Below are 16639 nucleotides of genomic sequence, written 5' to 3'. Positions count from 1 at the left end.
AGAGTATTTCACAGTGTTCTCCATTCTATTAGTGACTCACATCCCCCAGTAGCAGCTCTCAGTCCACGGCAGCTAGAAAGCCACTTCATTAAGGGGAACACAGATCTGAGCCACAGGAGAGCCAGCTGACTAGGAAGCAGAGCTGGGGCGGGGGGCAAAAGGGGGGGAAGATGTGACAGGAGCACGGGAGTCAGAACACGACCCTACGCTACTCCTGTGCTTTGGTTCACGAGCCCGGGGGCTCAGGGCTGCTGTGACAGAGACCAGCAGGGGACATCATACTCCGGCTGCCACCACTGTCCCAGAAGGGGGTAACCCAGGATGCCTCCTGCTAACATGATAGTCTGATGGGGATGGAATACGTCCCTGGGTCTTCGTCTGTTGGTTAACAGAAGCAAACAGCCCTCCAGCCACGGAGGGCAAACCTCAAGTAAACGAGCCCCAGTGTGACTGTCTGTAAAGAACAGCTCGGCGCTGAGATGCACGTCACAGGGTGGCTGGACGAGGCTAGCAGGATTCCGGCCCAGGCTGTCTCACCCCAGTGCCCACTTCTACCCTAAGGGGGAGGGGGCAGCAACCTGGACCGCTCCTCCCTCAGCTTGCTTGCCCATGCAAGGAGCCGGAGAGCTCGCACATGAACGACCAGGTAAAGCAGACCACGGGCAGGGCCAGCACGGCCCGCTGGCTGCCCCTCACTTGCCGGTTTCTACTCTTACAATATGAGAAGACATCCTAAACAGAAAGAGCAGCTCCCATGGTCACTAATATGTGACTTGGAGGCCACCAAGGCTGAGACACTCCTGTGTGTGTTTACACACCTTTGGGTAAGCCCTGGCTTGTCTTTGGTTTAGTTTGGATTAGATTAACCTCTATGGAGAAATCTGAGATAGAAGGGGTGGGAAGGCCTTCAAGGCGTGGATATCCTGTCCTTAACTTTCATCATTAAACACAAATCAACGCTGTTCTCTCCAGCTGCCTGTATATCCACACTCAATAACCCTCACAATCAGAGCGATCAAACTGCTAAGAGTGTTAAATCCACTCCCACCACTTGGGCTAAACCGCCTCTTTAAATCCCACCCCACTCCCAACCCCACCAGCTGTCCAGGTTTGGGGCCTCTCACACCGCCCTGCGGCCCTGCTTTCTGCTTGGTGGGGAAGGTTACCCTCCAGATGTGAAGGGAAGCTCGCTGGAAAACATGAATTCTGGAAGCAGAGTCAGCTCCCGGGCAGCCCGGGTTCCTCCACCTGGAGTGGCGGCTGCTCCCGTCCAGGGCAGGCACCTGACAGCTGTTGCATCCATTCATGTTTACTCTCAACACAAAAGTCTTCATCTTGGGTGTAGATGTAAAAGTATTTAGCTATTAAACTGCATGGGGAGTATTTCTGTCTGTCTTCCTATGTTTGAAATATTAATAAAAATGTTTAAGAAAGGAGACTCGTGGGGGCAGCAAGCCACCAGGCAGCTGCTGTGATGGACAAGGAGCCACCTCATCCTGACTTGGCCCCAGTGCCAAAGATGCTGCACAACACATTCCACTGAAGACCCAACCCACACAAGGTGCTTCCACCCTGAGTGGGGAGCGGGGGCCCTGCCCAAGACGTTGGGTGACCACCAGCAATGAGGGGAGGCGTGGGCAGGCCACCGTGGCTGGTCAGTCTTATCTTCTACGCCAAGACAACATTTAGAAACTGGAAACTGATTTTCCCAGAGTGCTCAATTTGGGGACACCTCCTATAAAACATCTTGACACCTGAGAAGCTGGGTGAGCTATAACTGACGTCTTCTCCCTGACAATAGAGGGAGGAACCTGGCCCCAGAGCACAGGTCTCTGCCAGTCCTGCTGTGGCCATCTGCACAGGAGCTATAAGCTGGCACGTGCTGTGTGACCTTGGGAAAGCGGCTTTACATCTCTAAGCCCCCGTTTCCTCACCCGTCAAATGAGGACAGTGACAGAACCTCCTTCATAAAACAAGGTGTGAGGGCTTCATGTGGTAACGCTGAGCACAGCTGCGGAGGCACCAACAGCGCACCCGTGAGCTGGGATCTTAGGAATGCTCAGTGAGATGTCACACACATCGGGAAAGTGCCCCTCAGGGTTCAGTTTGACGGATTTTCACCACGACACGCATTAGCCAGCACCACCCAGACCAAGACCACCCCCCACAGCTCCCGGCATGCACCCCTACCCCTAAATGACCCTCCGTCCTGACTTCCCACACCGTTTCACCAACTAGCCGTGCCCGTTTAAATAAACGGGAGCTTCTGGTATCACCAGTCTGTCTGGCTGCTCCTGCTAACATTGTCTGTGCGAGTCACTCCTCCTCTGGGTGCGGCACAGCTGGTGCATTCTCACTGCTCCGTGACATTCCGCCACCCAACGTGCCTCGTGTACTTATCCTTTCTTCTGCCAATCACATCTGGATTTTCAGTTTGGGGATCTTTAAGTGCTTGCTTTTTAACATTTCTGACATTTTGGGCTCTTATTTCATGATAACGATACCAGCCCGTCGGAGGGCTTGGCCCTTGGGTACTCCTAGGTTCTGGAACTTGAGGGCAGGAGTCAAAATGACCTGAAAGCTGTCATATGTGCACTTTTCAGGGGCTAGATCCAGTTTGCAGTAAGTTCTCAAAGGGTTCTGTGACCTAGTTTTTACGCTCAGGCGACATATACGGAAGGTTCTTAGGGAGAACTGTCGTTTATGACTCTCATTGCACACTGGCGCAGCTGCCAAGGTGACGGCTGTGTGACACCGTGCATGAGATATGACTGGACACGCCACTCACTGCTGAGCCCTGGAAAACCGGGGTAACACCCTGCCCAAGAGGCTGCCGCGAAGCTCCCATGACCAGTCCACGTCTGACACGAAGGAAGAAGCCATCACTGTGGCTGCCACGATCATCATTCTACGTCTTCTTTCTGAATTGAGTTGTCATTCAAGGGAAGGCCCTATCACCTGTGGGAAAGCCCCGACTCAGGAGACCTGGTGGCCAGTTACGGTTCAGCCACTCACAGGCTCTGTGGCCTGGGCCCTGGGCTGTGCCTGTGGACCTGGCCTCTGGTGCTGCTCGTGGCCACTGAGCAGCCCACGTCCCAGGTAGTGTGCTCACCACTGTCACCTGGCGCGTCGCACATGTCACTCCTGAGGTCTCCGGTAAAGGGTTTCGCTGAACCGTGCTCCTCACTACGCTTTGCTGAGCAGGAGCTGTGCACTCCGACAAGTCTGCGGGCTTAATAAGTATCATTATCCGAAGGCGCTCCCTCCTTCCCTGACTTCCACTTCTCAAGCTGTCAGCTGGTGTCAAATGCAGACCAAGATGAGAAAACGTCGGCACCGCCCCCACCCACAGTCCCTTGCTGGGGGGCTTGGGGAGGCCGAGGCAGGGCCCGAATGGTATTTCCATCACCCGGGGTGTCAACACAAGTGAGGGGCGCTTCGGGGGCTGAGGGCAGTGGCAGGAAGTGAGTTCAAAGGCAGCGAAAGAAAAAAGGCGCTAGTGGAGGGATTAGCTCTCAGGCCAGTGAGGAATCAGAACATCACGTTCCCCGCCCCCATTTCAATGACGCTGTGACGGCCTGACAGTTGGCACAGCCCTTCCTTTCCCATGCCAGTCAGGCAGATGTGGCCCTGGCAGTGGCACAGCCCACTCAGTGCCGCTGACAAGGGCCGGGCTGCTAGCAAGTAAGTGTCAAGGGCGCAGGAAGGGGTTGGGATGAGGGCCGCGAAACTGCCTGTGAAGGGCTGATGACACAGGATGCTGCCGCAATCCCGCCATTGTGCTGTTCTGTCAAACCCAACACGCACCCTCCAGCCCCTCCCTTCCCACACGCGCCATGGCTCTAACAACGGGGTTAAAGCAACCTGCCCAAGTCCTAATGTTGTAAACATTTATTTAAAAAATACTAGAGGAGAGATGTGGATTCAAAAAACACAGTCATATACAGAAACTAAATGTATTGGACCAGAAAAAAAAAAGACACCATAGGCATTCGAGAAGGGGAGACAGTGGAAGAGTATTTACACGTCATTTATAAAACAGCGAGTCTACCAGAGTGTAATACCAAGGTATAAATGCAAAATATAGTGGCACATCATGTGAAGAAAGAGAGGCCAGTACCTCATGGAAACGGAAGGCGAGGAACCTAGGTGGGGTGTCTGCTTTGTCTGCAAGGCCACTGGTGGTGTTCTAGCACCTCCCTCAGTCTGTGTAACACAGCAGTCTGGGGCGGGGCAGAGGTGATGCGCTGTGAGAACAGCATAAAACGGTCCAGAGGAAACCATCTCTACCAGAGAAATACTGGTTTAGGTGATGAGCGAAAAAACGGGGCCTGGTGGGGTCACAGTCACGAGAAGGTGGTTTTGTCCTGGTTTCTCCAAGGGTTGTTTTTGGGCCTGCAGTCAGGCCCAGGCAGGTGCCACTCTTCAGTAGCTGCTCTAGGTCAAGGTCAAGGAGGCCTGGGCCCCTGCCCAACGAGCCTGGTCCTGGGCAGCCCAGGGGAGACTGCTCTTGTCTGGGGTTTCACTTTGTTTGTGGTTTTCTTCATCCCCAGTAACCCCAACAGAAACATTAGGCTAAGTGGTGGGTGTGGTGATACAGGAAGATGTTTGCCCACGAGGGTGCAGCTGACACTGGCTGGGGCTTTGGTGCTCCCAGCCCTTTTCCTCCTGTGAGCGTGTTGGTGCCCAAAGTCTGTATCGGAGGCAGCTGTGCTGAGGGCAGGGCTTTGAAATGCTTCAAGAACTCCAGAAAAACTGAAGACTGGCTTGTTACAAAAGAAAGAACCCTGCAAGAATCTCCTTTGTCTTAGAGCACAAGGGAGGGGGAAGAAATCGGTCAGAAATCAAGACAAAGTGTCTTTTCAGGATACTTGGAAATTCAAAAGTAAGGGAGCCCTGGGCCCAGGGCAGACCTGCCTGGGCCCAGAGCCAGGCCGTCCGGGTACCAGCGGTTCACCCAGCAAGCGCCCCCTCCTGCCTCCCCCGCCCCACATGCTGGACAGCGACCCTGCTACCATTAAGACTCAAGCTTTCTATCCAGGATGAGCAGTGCATGTCACAAGAGAGCAAGGGGCTGGGCTCTGAGGACACGCAGCGAGGATGGATGGCAGGGCCTCTTCACTTCCCCACCCGTCCTGGGAGCCAGGGGCTGGTTGCTGTTAACACCCTGTTTTCCCCCCCAAATCAAGAGCTGTCCTTCACATGAGGGAATGGTGAGGGCATCAGCCCCCGGCAGCAGTGGAGGGCAGAGTGACCAGCGGGCAGAGCTTCCCAGGATACTGTTCTGGAAACGTGTCTGAAGTACAGGAGGCGCGAGGAGGATGAGGGGACAGGCTCCCTCCACCGGGTGAGTGAGGGTGACACGGCTCCGGGTGAGGGCACTCGTTCTTAGGGAAAATGGAGAAGGAGGCACAGCCAGAGGAGATCCTCCAGAAAGAAAAACAAAAAGGAAACGCTGCCCCGGCCTTCCCGGAAGAGCTCAGCCTTGAAGCGCTCTGTGGGGAGGGGACTGGTGTGCCAGCTGCAGTCCCCCAAGCGGGGACGTCACAGACAGGACTCAGGACAGACGTGGCTCCGGGAGCCCGGCTGAGGAGGAGGAAAGTGCTGGAGGACAGTGGGTGCACATAGGTAGTAGGGCTGTACTCCACGGTGGCCCTCGGTTCCTGGGCCAAGGTCCCAGCTCACTGGTCCCGTGTCAGCCACCATCTCGGGCACGGAAGGCAGCTCCGGCTGGCCTGGCGCCCAGCTTCTGCTACCTCTGTACAATGTCACTGATCTCTTTCACGGAGCTGAGGAGTTTGCTGAAGTCCTGTGTGGCTGCTGGGCCACTTCCTGCTGTTGCCGGGCAGATCTGAAGCTCCCGGAGATTATTCTCCAGTTTGTTGATGGCCTCGCGGAAGGCGAATTTGTTCCTCATTTGCTGAATGGAGTCCACGTAGCTCACGCAGAATGTGTAGAGGTTTTTGCCAGCTTCTAGCACGGCGCTGTGGCTGGCCATCTGCTCGGAGTTCCTGGAGATGGCCAGGCACAGGGCCTCGGTGCCGTCCAGGACCACGCCCTTGGTGATGGTGCCACTGGCGATGCGCTCTGGAGGCTGGCGGGTTTTCCGAAGAGATACGCGGGTCGATATGAGTGGGATGAAGGCGGTGGAGGACGGCTGGTCCGCCGCCAGGGCTGAGGATGCTGATGGCAGTGCGGAGGCAGTGGGGGCTGGGCTGGTCGGGGTCCCCGCCGGCTTGGTGGATGGCTGTGGCTTTGGCATGGATGGGAGCGCGGGCTTTTTGACGCCCTCTCCCAGCTGGCTGGGTTTGGCAGCGTCACTGTTGGCAGCATCCACAACCACAGCCAGGGATTTCGCCTTCCCGCTGGCGCCTGCCTCCCCAGCTGCTTCCTGGCTCGGGCTCTGAGAGGGCTTCCCCCCTTTCCCGATGGGGGCTGGTGGGGGGGGCGGGGGAGCAGGTTTGAGCTTGGACAACTTGCCCTTGTCTCTCCCTGGGGACTCGGAGGAGGGCTTGTGTCTCCTCATTCTGGGCTCCTCAGCAGGGCCCTTGCTGGTCCCTCCCGAGGCACCTGGCCCCACTCTGCTGGTGGGGAGCACCAACTCCGCTGCGGCAGCTGTCCCGATGGCACTGGACTTCCCGGCCTCCTCCTTGTGGGGAAGACCTGAGGGAGCAGCTGCCACAACCTGCCTACGGAGGAGTTTAGGAGTCAGGCTGGGAGGGCTGGAGCCGGGGCTGGACTCGGCTGTGTCTTTGAAGACATCGTCAGCCGCTTCCTCCGTCTTTTTCACCAGCCTGGGCGGCGGCGTCACCGTGCCCCTGGTCACTTGGTCAGACCTGTTCTCACTTGCACGCTTCCGTGGCAGAGCTGGCTTCTCACTCCTGTGCCCTCCAAATGTGGACGAGTCAAACTGCCTCCCTGTGGACTGCAGATCCCGCGGCAGCGTGACAGATTTCCACTCTGTGTCCTTGGCCCCGTGGGGCACGCAGGACGCAGAGCAGGATCTCAGGAAGCGCTTGCTGGAGCCGCCGCCACTCTCCTCCTCGCCGGCTGCTAATCGGCTGCTGGTCAGTGTGCTGGACTTTTTCCACAGGTGGGGAGACCGGAAGCCTGGGCCCCCTGGCTCCCGGAAGGCTCCGTTGGGGACGCCAGCACCGCTGCTGGGCTTTGGGGACTTGGCTGGCTCGGCTGTGTCTGAAGGTGCAAGGGATAGCGCCCCATTGCTGATTTCGCGGCTCTCTTCCTCACCCGCCACCTTGCGCTCTGGCTGGCCGTCCATTTCCCGGAAGGAGCTGCTGCGTTTGGGAGGGGTTGGGGCCGTTTTCTTCTTCTTCTTGATCAAGGCGCTAAACAAGTTGGTCTTTTTGTCTTTGGGGAGAAGGCGTTCATCTTCATTGAGGCCACCATCCTGGGGACCTCGCTCTTTTCGAGGGAGCAGTGGAGACACAGCAGGCTCGTGGTCCAGGGGGTCTGAAACACATTGGGGAGGGTTTAACAAGTCCAGACCAGGGGCTCCCGGGCAGGCGGGAAACCTCAGGCCGGCCGACTGCTCTCTGCAGAGGACTGGCCCCGGGGCTGGGCTCTGGACTGTGAAAGCCCCGGCGTGGCTACCAGCTCTGCCGCTCACCTGAGCCCTGGGCAAATTACTTCTCTTCATTCATCCTCAGCTTCCTCAGCTATAAAATGGAGGATAATAAAACCAATTCATAGCATTGTCGAGAGAGTATAATACAACAGTGAACACGGGGCATCCACCACAGCGCTTTCTCAGTAACTACTGTCATTGTTAGTATTCTTACTAGGAAAAGCTTAGGTCTCTGGCCTTGAAGACAGAGGGACAAAAGGCCGGGACATCCCCGGCTCCCCGATCCCTGTACTGGTCTCCTTTATATCCGCAGAGTCCTCTCACTGCCTGGTGAGTAACAACCACGATAAGGCCCGCAAAGGGTCAGAACCTGTGCCTCTCAGAGCGGCCAGCTGGTGGTTTCTACGAGGTGTGACCTGGAGGGAACGGGACACGTCCCACAGGGAGCAGTGACAATGGTCATTATGCTTGGGAAACAAGAAGGGGTGACCTTTTCCATTTTTTAAATCATTAAATATGAGTAATGGCTCCTAAGAAATCTCTCTGGTGTTGCCAAGCTCCCTGCTAGTGAATGACAGACCTCTCCCTCAGGGGGCAGCTACAAGAAGAGAGGTTTTCTGTCACACCTTGTAACTCAAAGCAGAGGTACAAGGGGCATTTATCAAAACATCAGGTGGCATGCAGGATATCTGATTCAGGGAAAGCCAGAGACTGTCCCTAAAATTTAAGCCAGAGGAAGAAGGCAAAGGTAAAATTCTAATGAATTGTGCACAACTCTATCTCAGCGCTGGTCAGCTAGCTGACACCTCGACTCACCATAGATCAGACACCAAACACCCCTCGCGGAATACTGACGGGCAAACACGAACTAGACTGCCCGTTACCGGCCTTATCATAAACCCCAAGTTTCCACAGCGGCTTCTCCTCCTCCCCTCCGCTCAACTACCTGAAACATGACAACTAAGGGAAGGACGGAGGGGCCACGGTCCTGGGTAGTTTATATGCCATGGCCCCTCCGGTGAGGTGACCCAGAGGGGTGTGGAAAGCAAGCATTCTAATTTGGATAGATTCCTTATGTAAACCTTTTCAGTGTATATTTTTGGTATATTTTATAATACACTTAATATACTGGTGCAGTAGTACATGTATATGCCATGTACAGAGGGTGCCAAAAAAATGTATGCACATTTTAAGACAGGAAAACTGTATTAAAATTGTAACACGCAATATATACCAATAACAAAAGATGCATATGAGTCATGTTTGACTTCTGCAATTGTAAGAGGTGCTCAAAGTGGTTCCCATAGAGTCCAGACACTTGATTACAGCGAACTACTGCTTGAGCAATGCTGACCAAAGTGTCCACTTGTATACATTTTTTTGGCACCCCCGATGTATATAGGTTGCACATTCACTTTTTTTTTTTTTTTTTTACCTGAGCCATCCTGCCACCTGTTGGCAGCTCAGCTTGGGCCGTGAATTGAACCGACGACCCTGTTGCTCAGAGCTCGCACTCATGAGCGAGTTCTTAACCAACTGAGCCACTCGGCCGCCCCCTCAACTTTTTCTTATTAATATGGGTATATAATGAAAAATTTGGGAATCGTGGCTCCAGATTCTGCTGTGCTTAAACCTCCCTTAATCCCCGCTTTGTCCTGTCCCTTCCCACTCAGTCCGTGGTCCATCTGAGCATCCCCTAGGAGCCTCTACAAACCAGATGCTGGCCTACCTCAGCCTGTCTGCATCAGAACCCAGACTTCTGGGGTTTGGGGGAGCAGGGGGGCAGGGGCCACTGCTCCATCAGAGCAGCCTAATTCTGAATAGAGCCTGGCACACAGGAAGCACCAGACCAGTGCTTGCTAATACGATTCCTGACAACATCGTGAGACCCCTCCCAAACCACTCCCATCCCCTTCGCCCTTCTCCGAGACACCCGAGGACACCAGCTCTGGGCTGCAGGTGTCTCCTGGTCCCGTCAGTCCCAGTGAGCTGCTCCTGCCAGTGCTTTCACGACAAGCCGCTCTCCGCCTGGTTCGATACTCACTATTGCTGCATGTGCCCTGCACAAGCACCAACCACAGTGCTGTGGTGACACGTGAAAAGGTGGGCCCTTCTCAGTGGGTTTCATAAGCACCTCTGCCCAGCTGACTGACCTGCTTGCTGAAGCCAATGGCCCCTAATGATGCCCAGAGGGAGGGGTAGGACGCTGCGGGGAGAGGAGAGCCTTTTCCGCTGCTGGACCACTAACGTGGGGTTTGCCTGCCCTTCTGTGCAGCTCCGCGCACGGCTTCCCATCTGCCACACTGGCCCTGAGGCTGCTGAGGCTCCTGGGCCCGCGGTGGGGTGGGGTGGGGACATACCAGGCTCTCCTGGGCCCTTGGAGTGGGGTGTCTCGGGCACATCGGTGGGGTCTTTGTGTTCCACGGCCCTCCTGGAGGTTCTCGTCTTGGTGGGCAGCTCCGGGGCCTGCAGCAGAGTGCTTGCAACCCCTCGCATGCCTTTTTTCCCCAGCTCCTTTTCCACTTCTGAGAACCACAGACACACACACACACAAACAAAAAAACAAAACACAAAAACCAGCAGCCATCAGTAATGCTGTCATTTTGGTATGTTGGTTTCCTTTTTCTTTTTAAAGTAACAGTGGTCACCTACACAGTTACAGAAGAGAGAGAGAAATGCTAAAGAAACATCACTTCACAATTTTCAGAATTTTGCATGGCTATACACTCAACACCTCTGCCCATCTTTCTGGTCTCAGGTAACTTGCTGGCCCGTACACTTGGACCTGGAAGTGAGCTACAGAGCCAGAGCTGGAGTCCCACACAGGCGTCCCTCCTACCCCAACCTTTCACCCCACTGCAGGCACCCAAGGACGGCACTTTACCATCTGATATGCTGGATTCCTGGAACATAGTTTCAAAGGCTTGGTGGATTTCAGCAAAGGAGGGCCGGTCAGAGGGATTCCACTGCCAACCTGGACAAGTGAGACCCGAGTCAGACCCCAACAAGGCCTGGCTAACAGGCGCGGGGCTAGCAATTCTCAAGGAAAAGTCTAGAAACAAAGAAGCATTCCACTCTTGCTACCCATCTTTTGTTGTGACAAGCTGAAGTGATGAATGCCACTGCGTCCTATTACAGACATTATGAATTTGAAAAGACTTTAGATATTGGCAGGAATGTAGACTGTAAAACCCCAGAGGCGTTGACAGCCAGACTGCATTTACAAATATATTTTCCCAACCCAACTTGAGCAAGTGCAAAAAATTACTAAGCCAAATAGCTCACCTTCTATCTGACCCTTACTTCATGGTTATCCAAGTCCGAAATCCTCATCAGTAAAGAAATGCTAATCAAAGCAAGATTAAAACGAGGATTAAGGACTGATCAATCCCAGTGTTGGTGAGGACACAGAGTCACTCACACTTCTGGTGGAAGTATAAATTGGTACAACCTTTTTGGGAAAACAAGTTGGTAAAATTGATCAAAATTTAAAATGCACTTAGCCCTCTAAGCCAACAGTTCAACTTCTAGAAGTACCAGCACAGAGATATATGTATGAAGGTGCTCATTCCTGCCTTGCTTATAACGGCAAAACCCAAACAAATGTGTAAAACCACTAAATCTTCATCAAAAGAGAACTGGGTGAATGAATAAACCATTTAACGGGATGTTAAACAGCTAGACAAAAATAAGGTGGGGGGTGAGAGGGAGACAGGTAGAGAGAGAGATTTCTTTGAATTATGGACATGGAAAGATATGCCTGCTACACTGCTAAGTGCAAAAAAAGTTGTGGTATGGTTTTATATGTGTAATAAAACAAACGACATAAACATCCCCTGGAGTATTTACCTACTACAGCAGAATTTTGAAAGTAGGTCCAGGAATTTGTATTTATTAATAAGAAATCCAAGTTTGGTATCCATCAATTGCAGTTTTGCATTAAAAAGCAAACCAAAAAACCCTCACATGCAAATATTATGTATAAATAACATGTATAGAAACACTGAAAAAAGTCTGCAAAAGATGTACCAAACTGTTCCATCTGTTGCTCTGAAGACGGGGAATTCAGAAGGGGAATGGAACACTTCAACGTTCTACTTGATGGATACACTCCTGAAGCGGCACGTCTTACAAAGCCCATGTATAATTTTTGGAACTGGTGGGGGAAGGCTCACATGCTCGCATGAGTTCGTAGACCTTCTCCGGGCAGCCTTCCGGGCGCTCCATGCGATAGTCTTTCTCTAGCAGCTCATACACCTGGGACAGGTCAATTCCCGGGTAAGGTGACATGCCATAGGTAGCAATTTCCCAAAGCAACACTCCAAATGCTAGAAGGAAAAGATAAAAAGGTTATTGAAAACGTGTGAACTATACTGCATTTACAGCTGGTTACCTGTGTGGAAGACATCAGACGTCACACCCTCAGAAGCAGGCCAGGCACTGATTTTACCAGGCTCTTAATTACCGACAGCCCAGGACGGAATGAAACGTTCAGCGTGCTCACGCCCCCAGGCTAGGATGCGCTGAAGGAGAGAAGAGGACTGCCGATCAGCCCCTGCAGATCTCTTAGGTAACGTGATCATCTTGATACGTGGTGTGAGAATCTAAGGCTGGAAGCTAGGAGACCATTTCTACGCCCAGCTCTGTGACAACTAGCTCTGTGCCTCAGACAGACCAACTCTCCTGCCTGGGCGTAAATTATCTCCAAGCCCCTCTTAACTCGAAACATTTCTTAAAATCTTAAGAAATCTTTGAAAGTTTTGAAGGCTCAGAGTATAGCCCTGAAACTCCAGACCCCATTAAAGGAAACAGGGCTCCTGGAGAAATGGGTGGTTCAGGTCTGAGGCAGGGGGTGACACTGGAGTATCTTCTCATTACAGACAGCACAGATGCTTTTGGAGACTACAAGGGTCTTGTCAAAGGACCCCGAGCAATTTGAAGTTCCCACTGGTCAAAGATGGGACAATCTGAACCAATAAGGTTAAACAACTGCCGTGCATTAAAACACATCAAATATACTAAAACACATTATATATGAGAGCATTCATGATAATATCACAAAAAAAAAAACAACAAAAATCTAACTGGTCATCATTGTAAAGTATTAAGAAACCAACTTATTTTGAAAACTGGTAAATCATGGCAAGAAAGCAAACACTTATCCTGCCTTTCCTATATGAACTGTACCTCTGAATAACCAAACAGTAGGTGAGGGAAAGTTTCTTCTTATACGAGTATTGAGCTAATCAATGAATAAGAAATGACAGAGTTAGAGAGCTACCATTTGGCAACGCCTAAGAAATTAGTGGATCTAGGCACAGGGTATCAATAGCTGTTAAAATCATTTAAAACAAGAGAGAAAATCAAGCATTATGTACCTAATGATGAAAAAGCACACCACCTCCTATTAAGAACTCTTAACTAAAAGGAAAAAGTCAAACCTGAGTATGATTGAGCTGTCTAGATCCAACTACCTATTTACTTGGGGTACTGATGGGAGAGGAACCTAATAAATCTCACCACGGGGACACAATGAGCAAAATTCAGAAGGTGGGAAACTTTAAACGACAAATGACAGGATTTGCTCAACAAATAAGCAGTCAGGGAAATACAGAGATGGAGTGGGAACGTGCCGATCAGAGGAGTCTTAAGGGACACAGCCAATCACATTGTGTGAGCCATATTTGGATCTCAATTCAAACAGACTGTAAAATAAAAGCATGACTTTTCTGATTCAATTGGAAATTAGAACACTAACTGGATAGTCGATAATATTCACAAATTACTGTCCATTTTGGGAGGAGGGGTAATGTGGTTATGAGAATAAAACAGGCCATCTTTAAGACATTCACACTGAAATATTTATGGACGAAATAACATGATGTCTGGGATTTGCTTCAAAATAAGGGTCAGGGGAGGGGGCAGGGCACAGAGAACGCACCGTGAGGTGATGATTAGGAAAGCTGGGTGATGGGTGCGCGGGCTCAGCAGGCAACTGTCTTCTTTAGTATATGGTTACAATTTGCCACAATAAAAAGTTCTTTAAGGGCCCAGCTGAGTGGCGCGTTGGTTAGGAGTTGGCTTGGGACACCAGCTCTGAGCAGCATGGCCCCAGTTCAGATCCCACATGAGGGCCAGTGATGCTGCACCCTCTACAGCTAAGATGGTGAACAACAGCTCGACCTGGAGCTGGGCTGCTGTGAGTCGCCAGCAACGGTGTAGGTTGCAGTGGGGCTGCAGTGGGCTGCTGTAAGCTGTCGTGAGCAGCCGGCAGCTGGCGGGAGCTGCCTTGAGCTGCCGTCCAATGGCTGGTGAGCGATTGCCTCAGCCGGGAAGAGCGCAATGATAATACCAACACTGGCCAGTGAAGCGATATCCTCTACAACTAGACTGAAGAACAAAAAGGACAGCAATTGTCTGTTCCCCTTCCCCAATTCCCCAATGCTGTTCCCTCCCCCAATTCTCCAATAAAAATCTTACCAAAAAAAGTTCTTTAAAAAAGTAAAAATTGGGGCTGGCTGAGTGGCTCAGTTGGTTAAGAGCTCGCTCAACAGTGTGAGCTCTGAGCAACAGCGGTTCAAGTCCTGGCCCAAGCTGAGCAGCCGCTGAGCTGCCAGCAGGTGGCAGAATGGCTCAGCTAAAAAAAAAAAAGTAAAAATAGCACCGGCCGAGTGGTGCATTGGTTAGGAGTTGGCTTGGGACACCAGCTCTGAGCAGCAGGGCCCCGGTTCAGATCCCACATGAGGGCCAGTGATGCTGCGCCCTCTACAGCTAAGATGGTGAACAACAGCTCGACCTGGAGCTGGGCTGCCGTGAGTCGCTGGCGACGGCATAGGCTGCAGTGGGGCTGGCCGGTAGCTGGCGTGAGCTTTCGTGAGCTGCCATGAGCCACCGTGAGTGGCTGTCCAATGGCTAGTGACTGATCTGCCTCACCCAGGAAGAGTGCAATGATAATACCAACATGGGCCAGTGAAGCAACGTCCTCCACAACTAGACTGAAGAACAAAAGGACAGCAACTTGTCTGTTCCCCTTCCCAGATTCCCCAATGCTGTTCCCCTCCTCCAATTCCCCAATAAAATCTTTAAAAAAAAAAAGTAAAACAAAATACAGTCACATGAGGCTTCAGAGCCCTAGTCAAGCCCAAACCAAACTACACGGCATTCTGCGCATGAAAGGAGGCCTCTGGGTGCCTGCAGAGTTGGCTAGCTGCCCCCGCAAACCCACACTGAGAGTGAAGACAAACACAGTAAGTAAAGCAAAAGTTAATCTGAATTATTTCGGAAGAAAAAGATCACTTTTACTTCATTTTGGAGAGAAAACAGGGCAGAAAAGATATTTAAACAAAAAAGAAACAAAAAAAAGAAAGAGAATTAATGAAAAATAAAAGGAATGAAAGATGCAGTAGAAAAGCAAGGAGAGAAAGGAAAACAGGGAAAAGAGCCCCAGCCTGGGTGGGCAGACAGGCCGGAGCAGAAGCCCTTACCCCAGACGTCGGACTTGATGGAGAACTTGTTGTAGGCCAGGCTTTCAGGCGCAGTCCACTTGATGGGGAACTTGGCCCCGGCGTGGGCTGTGTAGGTATCCCCTGTCATTAACCTGCTCAGGCCGAAATCAGCCACCTTCACCAAGTGGTTTTCCCCTACCAGGCAGTTTCGGGCAGCAAGGTCTCTGGGAAAGGAAAAAGTCCATCCATGAGAGTTCCTGGCTAGCTTTCCAGCTTTGCAAACCCGCCATCGCTGAGGAAACATGCAATACTGACAATGGAAAGGGAGCCTGGTTCCCCAGGTACTTATGTTAACTCCTCACCGGAGCAGTGCCCAACCCTCAGCACCCGCCTGGGGTCCCACCAGGGTGAGGCAGCACAGGCGGCCCCAGGAGCAGGCACCCCGGCCCTGTGACCTGGAGCAAGTTAATTCCCCTGAGATGCAGTTACCTCATCCATAAAACGAAGATGAGAATAACAGCCCCTAATTCTTAGGGTTGCTGTGTGTGGCAACTAATTAATATGTAAAGTGCTTCGACTGATGCCTAGAGAATATAAGTGTCATCTAAGTGTCTGTTTGGTTATTACTGCTCTAAGCCAGGAACCAGGAACAAACATATCGGCCAGTCCTCAACCACAGGGAACTTATGGCCAAGGGGGTCTCCACTTGTTCTCTCTAGACTTGGTAACAAAGTCCACAGAATTCTTTACCCAAATTGTGTTTCCTGCTTTCCTCTTTCTTCCTGATGCTTATCCAAATGTAGCCTAAAAATTCTCTCCTGTTGGGCCGGCCGAGTGGCTCAGCTGGTAAGAGCACGAGCTCTGAACAGCGGGGCTGCCGGTTTGATTCCTACATGCGCCAATGACGCTGCGCCCTCTACAGCTAAGATGGTGAACAACGGCTCGACCTGGAGCTGGGCTGCCGTGAGTCACCAGTGACAGCGTAGGCTGCAGCCCCTGCTGCAGTGGGTTACCATGAGCTGCAGTGGGCTGCCTTAAGTTACTGTGAGCGGCCAGCAGCCAGCGAGAGCTGCCCTGAGCCACTGTGAGCGGCCGTCCAATGGCCGGCGACCAATCTGCCCCAGCCGGGAAGAGCGCAATGATCACAATACCAACATGGGCCAGTGAAGCGACGTCCTCCATAACTAGACTGAAGAACTAAAGGACAACTCGGCTGTTCCCCTCCCCCAATTCCCCAATAAAATCTTTAAAAAAAAATTCTCTCCTGTCTGATTAGCTTCCTCTCGCCTCCTGAGTCTACCATGGAGGCAGGGGTCTAATCTTTGGTTCATGCACGTTAACCATGACCTCACAAGGCAAACGGGAATGGAAGGCTGAGAAGAGGTAGCAGCTAAGGTGACGGCTGCATACGACAGCTTGATCATCAGCAATCAGAGAGAAATTAAACACAGAAGAGTTGTGCCTAATAGGATTTTGGTAAAGCATCCTGAGTTTGCCCGAATGAAAAGAGAACACACCTAGACATGCAAAGCAAATGGGAAGTCAAGAAATCTCAATTTGCAGCCTCAGAGGGTTCACTTTCTTGAGTGACAGGAGCATCTGAGCCGGG

General features: G+C 52.0%; 1 protein-coding gene across 3 annotated transcripts in view; it reads right to left on the bottom strand.

Annotated features, from left to right (window-relative positions):
• Positions 1-3884: 3884 nt before the first annotated feature.
• ABL1 (ABL proto-oncogene 1, non-receptor tyrosine kinase) overlaps positions 3885-16639 on the bottom strand; it is a 129977-nt gene continuing 117222 nt past the window's right edge. For 2 of the 3 annotated variants that reach the window (XM_019638478.1, XM_019638488.1), the window contains exons 7-11: positions 15070-15254; positions 11761-11913; positions 10470-10559; positions 9946-10110; positions 3885-7470 (exon numbers count right to left, since the gene is read on the bottom strand). In XM_019638478.1, coding sequence (XP_019494023.1) covers positions 5753-7470; positions 9946-10110; positions 10470-10559; positions 11761-11913; positions 15070-15254 — 2311 coding nt within the window. In that variant the 3' untranslated portion in view covers positions 3885-5752. The other variant, XM_019638497.1, reaches the window with a different exon arrangement.

This window comes from Hipposideros armiger, unplaced genomic scaffold (genome assembly GCF_001890085.2).
Source record: "Hipposideros armiger isolate ML-2016 unplaced genomic scaffold, ASM189008v1 scaffold_3, whole genome shotgun sequence".
In the NCBI taxonomy this organism is placed as follows: Eukaryota; Metazoa; Chordata; class Mammalia; order Chiroptera; family Hipposideridae; genus Hipposideros; species Hipposideros armiger.
This window is presented reverse-complemented; position numbering and strand designations above follow the sequence as displayed.